The sequence below is a fragment of the Siphateles boraxobius genome, unplaced genomic scaffold (assembly GCF_051911475.1).
Source record: "Siphateles boraxobius isolate OS27281-9 unplaced genomic scaffold, OSU_SipBor_1 402, whole genome shotgun sequence".
NCBI lineage: Eukaryota > Metazoa > Chordata > Actinopteri > Cypriniformes > Leuciscidae > Siphateles > Siphateles boraxobius.
Genome location: NW_027509034.1, coordinates 10,736 through 29,832, shown reverse-complemented (window position 1 = coordinate 29,832; position 19,097 = coordinate 10,736). Strand labels below are relative to the sequence as shown.

General features: G+C 38.2%; 1 protein-coding gene across 3 annotated transcripts; it reads left to right on the top strand.

Moving 5' to 3' along the window:
- Positions 1 to 671: 671 nt before the first annotated feature.
- On the top strand, positions 672 to 18,859 carry LOC143706062 (protein mono-ADP-ribosyltransferase PARP12-like). 3 transcript variants are annotated; one of them, XM_077197618.1, is made up of 13 exons: positions 672 to 998; positions 2,765 to 3,289; positions 5,827 to 5,965; positions 6,674 to 6,998; positions 7,840 to 7,887; positions 8,438 to 8,564; positions 8,704 to 8,872; positions 9,485 to 9,620; positions 9,998 to 10,094; positions 10,181 to 10,265; positions 10,669 to 10,799; positions 10,893 to 11,038; positions 16,629 to 18,859. In XM_077197618.1, the coding sequence occupies exons 2-13, from the start codon at positions 2,832 to 2,834 to the stop codon at positions 18,434 to 18,436; spliced, it is 3,669 nt and encodes a 1,222-aa protein (XP_077053733.1). In that variant the 5' UTR covers positions 672 to 998; positions 2,765 to 2,831; the 3' UTR covers positions 18,437 to 18,859. The 3 variants fall into 3 exon arrangements, with proteins under 3 accessions (XP_077053733.1, XP_077053729.1, XP_077053730.1); XM_077197615.1 differs by lacking the exon at positions 672 to 998 and having other exon boundaries at positions 2,892 to 3,289; positions 16,629 to 17,838; positions 17,923 to 18,622; XM_077197614.1 differs by lacking the exon at positions 672 to 998 and having other exon boundaries at positions 2,873 to 3,289.
- The last annotated feature ends 238 nt before the right edge of the window (positions 18,860 to 19,097 follow it).

The window sequence follows — 19,097 nt, the reverse complement described above, 5'->3', positions numbered from 1 at the left end:
ACCTGGCGCCGCACGATACAGGCTTGACCATCAGTTCTTTTTGTAACGGACCTTGTAAGAAATGTAACAATGCTCTGACAGCAATAAAGCACTGGTGAAGGCTTGAGCTCATCAGTCCACAGTAAGGGTCTGAAATAGCACTATTGTGGCACTAACACACCAAACATACAGCAGTGGCCAAAAGTGATGTGCACTTTTTTTTAATGACCTAACAAGTTTGCGTATATATAAATTGTCATATCTAAATATTAGGAATATATATATATCTATACACAAAACTCCTAACAAGTTTGCGTAAACCATCAAGATATTAGGAATATATATACAGGTGAAACTCGAAAATTTTGAATATTGTGCAACATGTATTTCAGTAATTCAAATTTAAAGGTGAAACTAATATATTTAGTATATATAAATATATACATGCACGATTATACTTTTCAGAGGGCCGACATTTCTGTTTTTAAAATCCTTTTATTATTGATTTCATGCGACAAGAACATTTTTTGTGCACAAAAATAACGACTTTATTTCAACTATTGATTTCCTTCTCTGTGGGCGTCGAGTGAGTTCACTAGTGTAACAGCGCAGCGCTTCTGTGTTATACGTCACATGCATCACACACATGACCAGCGTCGGCCAATAGTGAGGCTGCGTGTGACGTACAACACAGAAGCGGTGCGCTGTTACACTAGTGAACTCACTCGACGCCCACAGAGAAGCAAATCAATAGTTGAAATAAAGTCGTTATTTTTGTTTTTTTTGCGCACAAAAAGTATTCTCGTCGCTTGTTTAACTTAAAGCAACACTATGTCGTTTTTGCGGTTTTTGCTCTCGGGTCCCCCTACAGTTGGGAAACAGTATTGTCTTCTACTACTGTCGTAAAATCTGTCATGGTTACACCAGGCGATACACGTGTGCATTTGTTGACAAGCGATACCGTCTTGAGTTCTCGCGGGCAGACGGCCAGCGTCGCGTGTGAAATGTCTTCATCCCAGGTACAGTGGCATATATTTCAGCATGTCATATGAATATAATTTCAATAGGTTTTATTTTTTTTAAATGCCAAAAGATCGCGTTAGCTCACGTTTACAAGCCAGCGTCATTATAGTAGCCTATTGTCTACCGTTTTACATAACGGATATGCTAATTCAATTCAATGTTTGTGTGGTAGTTAATAGCCATATATCGTCAATATTATAATATCAAGCTACCATAGATGAGTCTGCAAATTTGAAAATCGATTTGCATTATAGCCTGAGGCAAGACACTTTCACCAGAAAAATAAATACACAAACATATCAGCCTGCAGACATTAGGTAAAAGAAAACATCCTGAAAGATAATTTATTATAACCATCGTAAATTAGCATGTTAGTGTAGCTACCAGATTGATAATTCGCTACTCTACTAGCATTACTTGATTCGTGAAGATAAATGTAGGACCAGATAGATAACCTAACAGGGCCAGGCCATGTTATTCAGCCTTTTACATCTCGCGCGATAGTCAGTTCCCTGATTTATTTATAAATGTATAAACACTTTATAGATGAGATGACTGACTGCTGCGCTTGTGACAGGGTGCATGTTACTGAAAGAGAGAGAGAGTGAGAGAGAGAGAGAGAGAGAGAGTGAGAGAGAGAGAGAGAGAGAGAGAGAGAGAGAGAGAGAGAGAGAGAGAGAGAGAGAGAGAGAGAGAGAGAGAGATAGAGAGAGAGAGAGAGCCGGTCGCGCGCGCACACACTCTCAGCGTCTTCAAACTGTCTTGCTCTCCCTCCAATAGTGATCCTCATCCGGTCTTTTAATTTGTCACTCTCCCTTTTTCTTCTTTTAGTCTCCTCTTACAAAACCTTTGCCTTCTTCCTTTTAGTTGTTGCTTCTGTCACGACAAACACATACAGACGGGTATCAAACGCTAGTTGGGCTCTCACGTCAGAATCTGAGGACGTGGGGGAAGTGACGTATGCCGTAAAGCAGTCGAATTTTGTAGTTTTTTTGTGCTCGGGTTCCGACCCGAAACCCGAAGTTACATAGTGCCAGTAAAAGCGATACAGACACTGTCAGGCTACGGCAGACGTGTCATTCAACCTATTGTAAGTCGATGTACCATCACAAGGGTCTTGGAAATATATAATGAAGGTTGAAAAACTACATAGTCACTTGGACTATTTTAACGATGATTTTAATATCTTTTCGGGGAACAAGTTTCAATTCTTTAGAAGTCTATGAAAGGGATTTAATCAGATTTAATGAAAAATATCTTAATTTGAGTTCTGAAGATGAACGAAAGTCTTACGGGGTTGAACAACAGGAGGGAGAGTAATTACTGACAGAGTTTACATTTTTGGGTGAACTATCCCTTTAAGTCAAAGCTTAAGACTATTCAAAGGTGCATTTTGTGATATTCAGGAGGATCTGTTGACAGAAATGTAATATCATATTTATAACTATGTTTTCAGTAAAAACCTTACATAATGAACCGTTATGTTTTTATTAGCTTAGAAAGAGACGTTTCTCTCTACACACACCGCGGGTCTCCTTACATCCACATGTTTCTACGGTGGCCCTGAACGGACAAACGCGTTTCGTCACTATGTTGTTCTTCGTGTAAAGAAGCTGCTAAAGTCAGCGAATAAAACACTCACACAATGATGAACAAGGAGCAATAACATATCGCCTTACTGAACAATAAAGTAAACATAATTTCTTAATTTATCTTTGTAAAGAAAACTCATTGTTTAACTGGCTACTCTCTGCTGTCTCAGACGACGACATCACTTCCTGTCGGCCACCGTAACTTTTGTTGGTTGCAATTTGTAACCTCACCACTAGATGCCGCTAAAAATCACACACTGCATCTTTAAGAGCATTCCAGGGAAATGTTGTACATACGGGCCCTTTTTTGAGTTTCGTTTCCTCGGAGAGAGAAGGAACCATCAGGAGCTGATCTGGAGTCAGTGTTCAGACAGAAACTCACTCTCTGACCCGTATATAAACTCATCAATCATGGCGGAGGACACGATCCTGCAGGTTCTGTGCGGGAATCACGGAGCGATGGATTACGAGCGACTCCTGGACATTTCATTCGGGCTGACAGAAATATCACCTCAGAATTCCCTGGATAAAATCCTGCGGGAAAGCGGCGCCTTCACAGTCATACACCGGGACGAAAATAAGGAGGTTTTCGCACGAACTAAAGTCAAATTGTGTCGAAGGAGAGAGTGTGACGAGCAGTTCTGTGGAGACCTTCATATGTGTAAATATGAGCTGATGACGGGACGCTGTAACAGGTGTGTGTGTGTGTGTGTGTGTGTGTGTGTGTGGAGACCGGTGGACTACGTGGGGCAAGTTGTCACAGATCTTAAAATATATAATTTATTGGATAACAAACATATGATGAAGAAATAAAGATGCCCAAACACACTTTACAATCAGAACATCTGACAGACAGACGGTGTGTTGCTAATCCACTAAAACACCAGCTGATTCAAACACACGAATACATTCAGTCAAGAGAAAAGATATAAACACGATCTGATGAATACGGAAGCCCATTTATTTCCACATGAGAAACAAGTGTCATACAAATCAGAACTATGACATACAAAAGTAAAACATTATGACATACTTATAACTTTGAGACAAAAAGTTTAAACTATGCGGTAAAAACTTGAAATTATGACATACTAATATAATTTTGAAATAAAAAACTGAAACTATGCGATAAAAACTTAAAATTATGACAAGCTAAGTCAATTATGAGATAAATAGACCTAGTCAAAATGATGACATAATCAGATTACAAAATAGGAATTATGTCAAACGAAGTCATAATTATGAAATTAAGGTTATGTTTACACGACAGCAATGTTTTTCCTTAGTGTTGTTGTGTGTTGTGAGAAGTTGTGTAAACGATCCCGTTCACCCGGATCCGGGAAATCCATCAACTTCGGTCATTTCTGACTGGAATTTTTTAAATAAATAATTTTTAAAAATCTTAGCTTCATCGAAATGTTACGAAACTTAGTGACTTTTATGGTACTTGAAAAAAATAGTCACTCGGGACCTTCGGTCACTGTTATAGGAAATGAATGGGAAATTGGCAAAAAATATGAAAATACAAAGTACACACACACACACACACACACACACACACACACACACACACACACACACACACACACACACACACAGGGAAATATGAGACTGGTGAAACTGTAACAGAGAAATGTGAGAATATGTTAAATAAAATACAGTTACAGTTAGTTACAAATACAGTTAGTATGTAAATAATATGTAAATATAGTTAGAGAAATAAAAAAAGCGTTTTAAATATCATCATAACTATATTTACATATTATGTGCATATTATTTACATATTCAATGAACAGTAACTCTTATTCAAAAGGAAACAGCAATTATGAACAAAAAACTAAAATAACAGCAAAAGTATAATAGTAATAATTTTTATATACTGTAAAGTTTTAAATATCATCCTGATTTCCATTTACTGTTTGATAATTATTATACTTTTGCTGTTATTTTATTTTTTTGTTCATAATTGCTGTTGCCAATTTTGAATAAGAGTTATTGTTCATTGAACTGTACAAAAAATCATTTTAAACCAAACAAACAAACAAAAAACTTGACAAAAATAGTCTTTGAGAATCTCTTATTATATATTAAAATCCACAACCTGAAAAAAAATAGGCAAATATGTGCAAAACAACTAGAATTCAGAAGCATTTCTACAGAGAGCTGTAAATCCATCTAGTGGTTACAATATGATATTGCATGATAATTATGCTCAATACTTCCAACAGATGGCACCAATCTTCTTTTTTCTATAGATCTAGTCTCTAATTTAACCTGAAATACAGCATTAATTAACAAATAATAAAAATTATATATATATATATATACATTTTCTATTATATTCAATGGGAAAAAATGGATCATAATTATTGCATAAATATTAATTATTATCATAGAATTCTCTCAAAACACCAGAAAAATATTATTGAACAAAAATACATTTCATTGATTTTACTGGAAAAAATAACATTTTGATGTCACTAATGACGTGAAAGTCCAATGTGTGACTGGAAAACAAAGTACCCCAGAGGGTTAAAAGCGCTGTATTCTTCTGCCAGGCCAGTAGATGGCGACGTCACTTCGCAAAGAAACACCATTCGCCTATAGACTGAACACATAATGCGCAAAGTTGCGGTTTTGTAGTTTACACGGAAACGATAACGGTATAATTTTCAAAAACTTGCACTTTGAAATCGTTTTAAAAAGTTTGTGAACCGGCAAAAGCGAATAAAATGTTTTACTTATTTAGTTAGAAACTGTGTCTTGTAAACGGCCTCTAAAAAGTCTAAATTGAGATAATTGATGTTGACATATCAAGTGATAATAACAACCTGCTTAATTACTTATTATTGTGTTTTACTGGTTAATAATTGTTAAAAAGTTGTCTTCGTGTTATAATTCTGACTTAAAATGTCATATCCACTTTTTATTATGATTTGTTTTTATGTCATAATTAAGCTTTACCAAAGTATGATTTTTTTTCTACGTTTTTTTTTTTTTTTTGTTGGAAATAAGCTTCCACATTTTATGTCATGATTATGATTTACCAAAATACGATTTTTTTCTCATCAGATTACTTTTTTGAAGTAAAGTAACGCATTACGAGTAACGTGCATTACGTAATGTTTTTCTTTTGTGGTGGAAATGAGCTTCCACAGATGAAGAACATTCAGACAGGACTTTGAGCGTGTGTGTGTGTGTGTGTGTGTGTGTGTGTGTGTGTGTTTCTAAGGCATGGCTGCAGTTTTGGACACCAGCAGCTGCGATCCGAGCACAACATGAGGATCCTGCGAGCGCATCACATGACCCGCCTGAGCCGAGAGGATCTGCGTGTGTTATTGCTGCAGTCCGACAGCGCGCTCCTGCCTCCCGTGAGCCGGTCACATGTTCACTTCCTTCACTACTGATGGGCGGTTAGGGCTCGGCAAAAAAATAAATTAAATAAATACATTTTTCGATTAATTTTTAACATGTGGTTGATTCAACATCGATTCTCAAAAGCCACGAATCATTTTTTTTCCCATATTTATTTATCCATCGCCCAAAAGCCAGTATTAGTTTTCCTCCACTGTTCATTGCCTTGCATTTACAGCAAATGCTGTGAGATTTTATGTTTGTTTTATCTTAAACATAATATAACCTGATCCTGTTTGGTCAAGACACGCCTCCAATTTTTCCTCTTGCATCACAATCCTGTGTATTCACTGACTGTATGCATTTGAAATATAGAGTTTAGAGTTTAACATACAAGTTTGTGGCTCTTAATTTCTTTTTATTAATTAACCACTTGTTAGTAAACTTATGTTCACTGTTCTTTTTTATAACTATAGGATTTATATTAAGTCAAGTCACCTTTATTTATACAGCGCTTTTTACAATACAGATTCAAAGCAGCTTTACAGAGATAACAGGAAAATAATGTTGTATTAATATTGTTAAATATAAAATTAAATGTCCCTATTAAATCTATATTCACTGAGTTGAATCTGGAATCGAATTTAGAATCGAAATCGAATGGAATTGGAACATCTGAGTTGCAGCGCGCTCATGTGTGTGTGTGTGTGTCGTCGTCTTCTCAGGTGTGTGTGATGTTCAACCGAGGGCCTGACGGGATCTGTCCCGACGGAGAGAAGTGCACTCGACTGCACATGTGCGAGGACTTCCTCCGGGGGCGCTGCGGCCGCACGGACTGCAGCCGGACCCACGACTTCCAGGAGCCTCGCGCGAGACGAGTCCTGTTCTCCAGAGGAGTGTGTCGTCAGCTGATGGACAAGCTTCCCTTCGTCTACCGCAACATCCTGGCTCTGAAGACTCGACAGGAGCGCGGGAACACGGAGAGCGTCCGGAAGCGCGGGAACACGGAGAGCGTCCGGACGCGCAGGATCGAGCCGGAGACTAACACAGGTGTGCCGGGGATCAGTGTCGTGTGCAACTCGTTACAAGTAACTTGAGTTATGTAATCAGATTACTTTTTCAAGTAACTCGTAAAGCAATGCATTGCTTTTTCAATTTACAACAAAATATTTGAGTTACTTTTTTCAAATAAGTAACGCTAGTTACTTTTTCACATTCATTGACTGACAGCTCTCCTGTCCTCATGTTGAGACAAATCGAAGTCTGTGTGTGTGTGTGTGTGTGTGTGTGTGTGTGTGTGTGTGAGAGAGAGAACATGATGGTTATTGTAGTTCTAGACTAAATGTGAGCGTGCATTTACTCATCTCACTTGCACAAAAATATGTCAATATTCCTCAAAATGAATAAAATCAGTGAAAAGCAGAATCAGAATACTATGCAAACCTCCATTAACTAAATATGTTAAATAAAACATACATTTGTGTGCATTTAATCTCACTTTATTGACCAGTGTACTTGCTTCTGACCTTCGATGATTCAGTCAAACCATTACACTTAATTTTAGCATTTACTCTCCCTTTCGAGTGCCACAGGCAAAGCATGCTGGGAAATAGAAATCCTAGCCCAGTTTGAGTTAAATTTAAGTTAGTCTAAATTAAAAGATGTAATTTAATAAAACTCAAAACAATTATACAGTTCAGTTTACTTAAATATATCAGTTCTGTGGACTTGAAAGAAAAAGAAAGTGCTAAATACTCATACAAGTTAATTTTAAATTTAAGTTTGTCCTACTCAAACCAATGAATTATTTTAAGTGTTAGTGTTCACAGTTTGGTTTATTAGTGAAGCAACGAGAATATTTGCCTCATATTATATTTGATCTCATCTGCAGAGAACGAGATCTGCCTGTCCTTTCTCGTCAGAGGCTTCTGCGGAGACGGTACGTGTGTGTGATAATATCTCGGGTGGTTGCTAGGGTGTTGCGATGTGGTTGCTAGGGAGTTTCTATGTGGCAGCTCTACAGAAGACAATAGTGTCATTATTCAACTCAATTCAGTTTTGTGTTGATTCGGTTTAGTTCAATACAGTGTCAATGTTATATGTTGCAAAATTAATATTGTCATTATTTAGATCAATTCAGTTCAAATGGTCTCATCCGATAGTGCTTTGAAATCGATTATAATATGGAATATTATTGTCTTTTTTGGTCACGATGATCGACTGACTGAATATATTATAAAGTTACTCACCAAATACATAACCAAAACATTTAATGAACTGCATTCACCTTGTACCGGACCAGCTGGTTTTTTAATTCCATTCATATTTTAACACCACATTGTTGATAACAAATACATATACACACATGCAAGAAGTCACAGTGTGAACAGAAATAAGGCACCTTGTGCATCTTTTATTGTTGGGTTGTTATTGAATCACACGGCATTAGTAGATGAGTGAGATTCAGATGTCAGCGTTTCTGTCTGCAGATGAATGCAGCAAAACACACTTTAAAATGCCCTATAAGTGGGAGGTGAAGGTGGGCCAAACATGGCACGACTTACCCCAGAATCAACAGATTGAGCGTGATTACTGTGACCCATCCAACATACACAGGTGTGTATGCTTGGTAGTAAATCATGTCGTTCCTTTCGAGTGTTATGTAACTTATATAATACATATTTTTAATGAAACCTCCATGTCTATGGAAAAACTGAATGAATAATATGTGTTGCGCCTTTCTGCTCCTGGACAGTTCTGGAAACGAGCCCATTTGTTTTGAGGAAATGACTCTGGGTCTCGACGAGGTCCGGCGTCTCTCTACAGAATCCTCTGCGCTGCTTCCCGACTCCATGCTCCTCACCACCTCCTGGAACTGGTACTGGAAAGACGAGTACAATCGCTGGATCCAGTACGCAACAATAGTATGTTTGATCAACTGCATTCGTCTGCTTAAAGTGTTAATGAGCAAATAGTTTCTGGTGATCAGTGTTGGGGGTAACGCATAACGAGTAAAGTAACGCATAACGAGTAAAGTAACGCATCACAAGTAGCGTGCATTACGTAATCATATTACTTCTGTGATTTAACAAGGAACATTACAATTAACATGCATTATGTAATCATATTACTTCTGTGTTGTAACAAGTAACGCATCACAAGTAACGTGCATTACATAATCAAATTACTTCTGTGATGTAACAACACATTACAAGTAGCATGCATTACTTAATCATATTAACCCAGATTTTTGATGTAACTAATTACTTTGTAAATTTACACATTATTTAAATTATTATTATTATTTTTTTAAGTAATGCAAGTTACGTTGCACTTTAAATAATTTGCTTAGAGTAATGATTTGTTTCTCAGTAAAGAAACACCTGCAAGGTCTGGAAGAGAGCGTAATGCATTACTTTCCGTAAAAAGTAACTATGTAATTAGTTTTTTAGGGAGTAATGGAATATTGTAAAACAATAGTTTTAAAAGCAACCTACCGCATCACTGCTGCTGATAAACATGTTTCTTTTTCTCAGGCAGAGATGCACCGACTGTCTTCAGTCAGCAGTGAGAAGCTGGAGCAGAAATATCAGGAGTATTTACAGCAGAATCAAGAGGATTCTGGGATCAAGTTCACAGCGGGAAACCGTTTCTACGAGCTCAGTTTCACAGGTTTGTTGTTATAAGCCAGTGCTCTGTGCGGGTTTCAGCTGTATTAAGATTTGAACGGTAACACTTTACAATAAGGTGCATTAGTTAACATTAGTGAATGTATTTACTAACATGATCTAACAATGAGCAATACATTTGTTACAGTATTTAGTAATCTTTGTTAATGTTAGCTCATAAAAATACAGTTGTTCATGTTAGTTCACAGTGCATTAATTAATGTTAACAAATGCAACCGTTGATTTTAATAACGTATTAGTAAATGTTACAATCAATATTAACTAAGATTATTAAATAATGAAGAAGTATTGTTCATGTTAACTAATGAACCTTATTGTAAAGTGTTATCATTTGAACATTACTGCTAATCTTGTTCACAGACATGAAACAACGAAATGAAGCTAGCGGCACAGAGAGACCCGTCAGGCGACGGCCCGCGTTCGTTTCATCAGTCGACGTCCAGAAGGCTAAAGCGAGGTGACGGCGCTCACATGTGTCCTGTGCGATGATGTTATGCTTCTGACTGTTGTCTTGTGTTATTCAGGGTGATCTTTGTTTTCCAGAGTTTGTGGTGCCAGCAAGACTAAATTTTCTAAAGGTGTTCCTGGATTTTGGGACCATTCTGCGATTCCTAAATCTGGATTTCAGGTTCAGTTTTTTTGTCAAGTCACCTTCATTTATACAGCGTTTTTAACAATATGGACTGTTTCAAAGCAGCTTTACAGTGATAATTGGAAGTAAAGTAATAGAGATTGTTTAGGCTTTACAGCAGCTCTAGAATAAAGTTATTGTCCAGATAAAGTTAATTTTGATTGATTCACTTCCGTTGCAAAGATCATTAGTTATTAACTTAGCGGCCGCTATAACACACCGTTCTAACAGAAAACAGAAACTTTAATGTGTTCCGGCCGTTCATTTACACAACAACAGTGTTAGAGCCTCGAGAACACAAACTTTGAATAGGTTCCAAAGTGCATATTTTTGTGATGATCTTAGTAATTTCATCATCATCGCTGCTCTCTAATAAAACAGATCTCTTGTTTATTTGCAGAGAATCCGTCTTCCGCCGTCTCACAGAGATTATGTGAGAGTCCAGGAGCGCTTCAATGAAAGTCTGAGGGGTTTTACTGTCCGACAGATCGAGCGTGTGCAAAACAGGGAACTCTGGGAAAACTTCATGATGTGGGTATCAGTTCAGGCCTGTTGAGGAGAATTGATTATTTGCCACAAATCTTTAAATCCCAGTTTTATTTGCATAAACATACTTTTTTGCAGGAAAAAAGAACAAATGAAAATTGCAAACAAATGTGAGCGATATCATGAGCGGCTTTTATTCCACGGCACTAGATCCTCTCTTGTCGATGGTGTGTGTCACAGAAACTGTGACTTTCAGGAGGTTGATGCAGCAGCTTATGGAAAGGGTATGTTTTATCATAAGTAGAACCCAGCTAACTAAAATATGTTGTAGGAACGTTTAGCTAACATATGAGAACAGAATTTCTGAATGTTCCCTGAACGTCCAGTTTTTTAATCATATTACTTTTGTGATGTAACGAGTAAAGTAACACATTACAAGTACATGCATTACATAATCAATTACTTTTGTGATGTAACGAGTAAAGTAACACATCACAAGTAACGTGCATTATGTAATCAGATTACATTTGTGATGTAACGAGTAAAGTAACACATCACAAGTACTTGCATTATGTAATCAGATTACATTTGTGATGTAACAAGTAAAGTAACACATCACAAGTACTTGCATTATGTAATCAGATTACATTTGTGATGTAACAAGTAAAGTAACACATCACAAGTACTTGCATTATGTAATCAGATTACATTTGTGATGTAACAAGTAAAGTAACACATCACAAGTACTTGCATTACGTAATCAATTACTTTTGTGATGTAACGAGTAAAGTAACACATCACAAGTAACGTGCATTATGTAATCAGATTACATTTGTGATGTAACAAGTAAAGTAACACATCACAAGTACTTGCATTACGTAATCAATTACTTTTGTGATGTAACGAGTAAAGTAACACATCACAAGTAACGTGCATTATGTAATCAGATTACATTTGTGATGTAACAAGTAAAGTAACACATCACAAGTACTTGCATTATGTAATCAGATTACATTTGTGATGTAACAAGTAAAGTAACACATCACAAGTACTTGCATTACGTAATCAATTACTTTTGTGATGTAACGAGTAAAGTAACACATCACAAGTAACGTGCATTATGTAATCAGATTACATTTGTGATGTAACAAGTAAAGTAACACATCACAAGTACTTGCATTATGTAATCAGATTACATTTGTGATGTAACAAGTAAAGTAACACATCACAAGTACTTGCATTATGTAATCAGATTACATTTGTGATGTAACAAGTAAAGTAACACATCACAAGTACTTGCATTATGTAATCAGATTACATTTGTGATGTAACAAGTAAAGTAACACATCACAAGTACTTGCATTACGTAATCAATTACTTTTGTGATGTAACGAGTAAAGTAACACATCACAAGTAACGTGCATTATGTAATCAGATTACATTTGTGATGTAACAAGTAAAGTAACACATCACAAGTACTTGCATTATGTAATCAGATTACATTTGTGATGTAACGAGTAAAGTAACACATCACAAGTAACGTGCATTATGTAATCAGATTACATTTGTGATGTAACGAGTAAAGTAACACATCACAAGTACTTGCATTATGTAATCAGATTACATTTGTGATGTAACAAGTAAAGTAACACATCACAAGTACTTGCATTATGTAATCAGAGTACATTTGTGATGTAACAAGTAAAGTAACACATCACAAGTACTTGCATTATGTAATCAGATTACATTTGTGATGTAACAAGTAAAGTAACACATCACAAGTACTTGCATTACGTAATCAATTACTTTTGTGATGTAACGAGTAAAGTAACACATCACAAGTAACGTGCATTATGTAATCAGATTACATTTGTGATGTAACAAGTAAAGTAACACATCACAAGTACTTGCATTACGTAATCAATTACTTTTGTGATGTAACGAGTAAAGTAACACATCACAAGTAACGTGCATTATGTAATCAGATTACATTTGTGATGTAACAAGTAAAGTAACACATCACAAGTACTTGCATTATGTAATCAGATTACATTTGTGATGTAACAAGTAAAGTAACACATCACAAGTACTTGCATTACGTAATCAATTACTTTTGTGATGTAACGAGTAAAGTAACACATCACAAGTAACGTGCATTATGTAATCAGATTACATTTGTGATGTAACAAGTAAAGTAACACATCACAAGTACTTGCATTATGTAATCAGATTACATTTGTGATGTAACAAGTAAAGTAACACATCACAAGTACTTGCATTATGTAATCAGATTACATTTGTGATGTAACAAGTAAAGTAACACATCACAAGTACTTGCATTATGTAATCAGATTACATTTGTGATGTAACAAGTAAAGTAACACATCACAAGTACTTGCATTATGTAATCAGATTACATTTGTGATGTAACAAGTAAAGTAACACATTACACAGGGTTCCCACGGGTCATGGAATTTCTGGAACGTCATGGAATTTTAAAAGGTCTATTCCAGACATTGAAAGTCAGGGAATTTTATATAATTTTTGTCCAAGTCATGGAATATCAGGGAATTTAGTTTGTTGCTTTAAATTTTAGTTTCCATTTATCAAAATGTAATTTTTCTATACCAATTCTCACCAGCAGGGGGTGCAAGCGCGTGTTGTTGACGAAGAACATAGCAACAGTTAGAGCAAGACATTCATTCATAAATACTCATTTACAACAATTGAGCATGTATTAAGTTTTTTGTGATGATTATCTGGGTCAGTATATATGCGGAAAAGATGATAAAGGCACAAAAGCTGTTTTTTATGTTTCATTCATTAACTTCATTGTTACTTTCCCTGTGTAGCCTTATGCTGCGTTCACACCGGACGCGAATAGCGCGTCAGGCGCGAGTGATTTCAATGTTAAGTCAATGCAAAGACGCGTTACGCGCGTAAAAAATTCCTGCGGCGCGAATGAGGCGTGGAGCGCGGCGCGGTAGACGCGAATACGAGCGTCTGGCGCGTTACGCGCGAATGGTGCATTTTGTGCATTCACGCGTTTGACGCGAATTCGCGTCTGCCGCCCAAGTTGAAAAATCTGAACTTTGGCGTCAATTCGCGCCGCGTTTACCAATCAGAAGCCTAGCTGCTTGCTGCTGTCACGTGGTGAAGTATCTGGATGCTTCAATACATTATTTTGTAATGGTTCTAATGCACAACAAAGCAATGATTTTATCACATAAAACTTGATTTCAATATATAGACATTCATTTTGTATTGAATGCTATTTATTCCATATCTAGATTATATTAAATATTATTATAATGTGAAGACAAACATACTGCCTTATAAGTTCATGTCTGGACAGTGTTGTGTGTGAGAGAGAAAAAAATCACAGGACAGATTAATCACTTTTGGAGGCTGGCTCCATCATCAAAACAAAAATAAATGACAGATTAGGTGGATGAGGGCGAGGGTGTTCCTCGCTCCGATGCGGGACAACAGGTCATCAAGCTGGGCGCGGGACAGGCGGAAGTACCACTGAAAGCCGCCGTCATCCAGGCGCAGCTCCTGGAGCGAGCAAATGGTGAAACTCGCCACACTGGGTCAAAGGGTCAGGTGGACACAAATACGGCGACGATGACCCCTACGCCGCCGTTCTGCTCTCCATGGCAAATACAGAGCTGTGACTCTCTCGGTGAATGCTCGATCAACATAAAAAAGATGGCCGCCAACGGGTTTCGATTGTGACGCGCGTAAATTTCGCTTCAAACTTTTGTTTTTTTACGCGCGTCAAGAGCGAAATTGACGCGCGTAAAAAAACAAAAGTTTGAAGTGAAATTTACGCGCGTCACAATCGAAACCCGTGAATGGATTCAAAGTGGTCAAGCGTATAACTAGACGTGGTAGGCGCGAATTTGACGCGCTATTCGCGTCCGGTGTGAACGCAGCATTAGGCTACATGTTATCAACTTTTTCTAACATGAACGGGATTATAATCGGTTTCCCTCAATACCTCATCATACTCAAGGATTCCCATTCCATCAGGACAAAACACTTAACGTAGCTTAATGGATTAATACAGTGATATAAAATACCAAACTCGCACCTTATTGGGATGTATGTATAAGTATGCCCACATACATGTTAATATTCCTACATAGATGATTAATCTGGGAAGGGTCATACCACTTTCATATTGTTGTCCTATATTGTTAGTTTAACTGAAACTTACGTCGCTTTGGATAAAAGCGTCTGCTAAAAGACTAAATGTAAAATTGGCTTGACATTCGCACATGTAGGGACCGTCTCTAAAGTAACATTGGTAGTCCTATAGGCCTAAACGTTTCTAACTTCAATAGCAAACTTCAATTTATTTGAATAAATTGCGCATTATGCCTGACACCTACAGGAACACTTAACAGTTGGTTTTATGACTGCAAGTCGTTCTCTTCAAATGCTATTGAAGTTAGAAACGTGTTTACCAATGTCGTGTGTTACTTTAGAGACGGTCCTTAAATGTGCGAATGTCCAATGTCAAGCCAACTTATGCCAGTATCACTGAGAAACACGCAGCTTTAAACTTTGGGCGTTAAGTTCATATTCTGAGTGCTTCTGCTTGCCTGCGAGTTTGGTCTTTTATATATCACTGTATTAGTCCATTAAGCTACGTTAAGCGTTTCATATGTCCAGCAGGGGAATCCTGACGTATTGAGGGAAACCCTAGTAGCTACTGCATGCAGCACAATCACCGCAATATAAGGTTGAGGCAACTAAACAACCAATAGATATGTCAAACTCAAATGTAACATTGGATCTGTATACATCCGTATCGGTGGAATAACATTATAATCTCGTTCACGGTAGAGATGCATGTAGGCTAGACAGGAAAAGTAATCGTGAAGACACTGAATTTCACATAAAACATAATAGTCACAGATACACTTACATTGTTGTAAATTAGTTTTTATGAATGAATGGCTTGCTCTAACTGTTGCTCGGTCTTCATCAACAACATGCGCTTGCACCCCCTGCTGGTGAGGTCGACTGACAGCAGAAGGAGATTTTGCTCGGTAATCTACTGCGTTTCCTGCAGTTCCTGGACGTCAACGTTGAATTTACTGTCGAATTTGAACCACTGAATTTGTTCAATCCGCCTGTTGAATATTATAGGTTGTATTTATAATCAGTTTGAATATTTTGGAAGTGAAATATGAAAGGTGAATATGGATTATTGAAGTGTGTTTGAAATGTTTTGAATTTAAATATTCACAGCTTAAATATTCAACCATGCTAAATTTCAGCCCATAAAAATGCAAACCCTAAAAATACAAAGCATTAAAATACAAGCAGGGTTAATGCAATGCATATTTTTTCAAGTAGTACAATTTTTTTTAAATTTTTTTGGGAAAAAACAAAAGGGACAATACATATTAATGAACATTTTCACAAATGTAAATATGTCAGATTATAGCCTTAGGCTAATTTCCATCTGCAATTCAACAGGCTCTTTGTTTAAAAAACATTTGGCATTATTTTACTTTCATATTATAGGTCATGGAAATTCATCTTTTTAGTCAGTGAAAGTCAGGGAAAAGTCAGGGAATTTGACATTTGGTTTAGAGTGGGAACCCTAGTACATGCATTACGTAATCAGATTACATTTGTGATGTAACGAGTAAAGTAACACATCACAAGTACATGCATTATGTAATCAGATTACATTTGTGATGTAACGAGTAAAGTAACACATCACAAGTACATGCATTATGTAATCAGATTACTTTTGTGATGTAACGAGTAAAGTAACGAGTAACCCTTTACAAATTGAAATGTTTTAAAAAGCGAATTTGCTTGTAATTTCTAATTTCCCCCCTTATTTGTCAGGGATTTATTTCTCAAAGAACGCCAGGTACTGGGACGAGCGGACTGATGAGTTTGCAGTGAGGAGTGTGTTCGTGTGCAGGGTGTTGGTCGGGTACTACACTCGAGGAGCGGCTCGTTTTCGCCATCCTCCGGCCAAACGCGCTGAAGGAAGTCTGTACGACAGCTGTGTGGATGATACACGTGACCCCTCTATCTTTGTGGTGTTTGACAAGTCTCAGATCTACCCTGAGTTTCTTATTACGTACGAGGATAAGAATAGCATGTGTGAGTGGGTGGGGTCGGGGTTTGGCGCGTGTGACGTCTCTCTGGCGGCGGGGATTGCTCAGGAAAACACAAAAGAAACAAGGCAAACCTCTAAAGCCACAGAACCAGAGCAAACATCAGTCATCATCGACTCTGGATCTGCCGGCTCACTCGAGGGTCCAAATTCTGTCCCAGAACACACTTCATTCTCCGGAGGAACAGGCTCTCTCATTACAGTCTTAAGTTCAACGTTAGACGCAACTGTGGGTGTCACCTCTGCACTTCCTGTTTTAGCTGAACGCGCCTCCACTGCACTTCCTGTGTCAAATCAATGCAACTCCATTGCACTTCCTTTCTCAGATAAACGTCTCTTTTGTGCACTTCCTGTCTCAGCTGAACGAGCCTCCACTGCACTTCCTGCTTTAGCTGAACCCGCCTCCACTGCACTTCCTGTCCCAGCTGAAAGCCCCTCCCCTACACTTCCTGTCTCTGATGCATTTCCTGTCTCAAATGAATGCACCTCCATTGCACTTCCTGTCTCAGATAAACAACTCTTTACTGCACTTCCTGTCTCAGCTGAAAATGCCTCCACTGCACTTCCTGTCTCAGATAAACGTCTCTTTTGTGCACTTCCTGTCTCAGATAAACGTGCATCCACTGAACTTCCTGTCTCAGCTGAACGAGCCTCCACTGCACTTCCTGTCCCTGCTGAAAGCGCCTCCCCTACACTTCCTGTCTCTGATGCATTTCCTGTCTCAAATGAATGCACCTCCATTGCACTTCCTGTCTCAGATAAACAACTCTTTACTGCACTTCCTGTCTCAGCTGAAAATGCCTCCACTGCACTTCCTTTCTCAGATAAACGTCTCTTTTGTGCACTTCCTGTCTCAGATAAACGTGCATCCACTGAACTTCCTGTCTCAGCTGAACGAGCCTCCACTGCACTTCCTGCTTTAGCTGAACCCGCCTCCACTGCACTTCCTGTCCCAGCTGAAAGCGCCTCCCCTACACTTCCTGTCTCTGCTGCATTTCCTGTCTCAAATGAATGCACCTCCATTGCACTTCCTGTCTCAGATAAACAACTCTTTACTGCACTTCCTGTCTCAGCTGAAAGTCCCTCCACTGCACTTCCTGTCTCAACTGCACTTCCTGTCTCAGATAAACACCCATTTACTGCACTTCCTCTCTCAGCTCCGCTTCCTGTCTCAAATAAACGCCTCTTTACTGCACTTCCTGTTTCCCCTGCACTTCCTGTCTCAGATGCTCCTAGAACGCCTCTCCATCCGGATCTGTCGGCTCAGAGAGCTAAGAGTTCACGGCGTCATCAGTGTGTGAGTGTCACAGATGAGTCCAGGCTGTCCATGGGATCCCAGAGCACCGTGAAGTATTCGGTGAAGAACATGCCGTCTCAGAGTTGGTCTCGCTCCAGCGAATCAGCGTCGAGCTCCTCCACGCGTTCCTCTCATCACCGCCGCCTCCTTCCACACGATCACACGGGAAGCTCTTCATCAGGGACAAACCCACACAATCCTGAAGCGCAGAAGAACAAATGTGTCGTGATGTGATCTGTGATCATAATATGTGTCAAGTTGCATTAGCACAAGCTAATATTTGTGTTTCGATTGTTCATTAAAACATTATCAGTCGAGTTTAAAACTTTAAGTTATTCAAATGAATATCAGGACGTGACTTTTTTGCATCTTGACAATGCTAACAGTTTATTGACATATTAAATATTAACCTGTACACTATCACAAATGTAGAGTTTATGAAAGCACTTCCTGTGTTATCCAGCATCATTTAGTCTCACATAATCAACATTTGCCACTGAATGTGTTTATGAATATTTGTTTTTAACAGGTGCTGCTTTTCTGCTTTTGATCAACGTCTGATTTATGTGTGAAATCCGATGCAGCACTATTCTGGTGGTCTGTGATATTGCACTGATAGTCCACTTTAAGAGCAATAAACACACAGATAAAACTGTCGTCTTGCTTCTCAATCATATTTCCAGTCCACTAATCGAATCGATGAAGATTTACATCTTTTCCACTAGTGCAGAATCAGATCCTGAGTAGCAGCAACGCACCCCTCCGGCTCTGCGCATGCGCGCGTATGTACCTCTCATTAAATATCCATAAGGATGAGACTGTTCGTCCAATCGGCTGCGAGTAAATTAATGCGGCGAGTCCCGCACGTTCCCGTCATGCACCGTGAGCGCGAGCG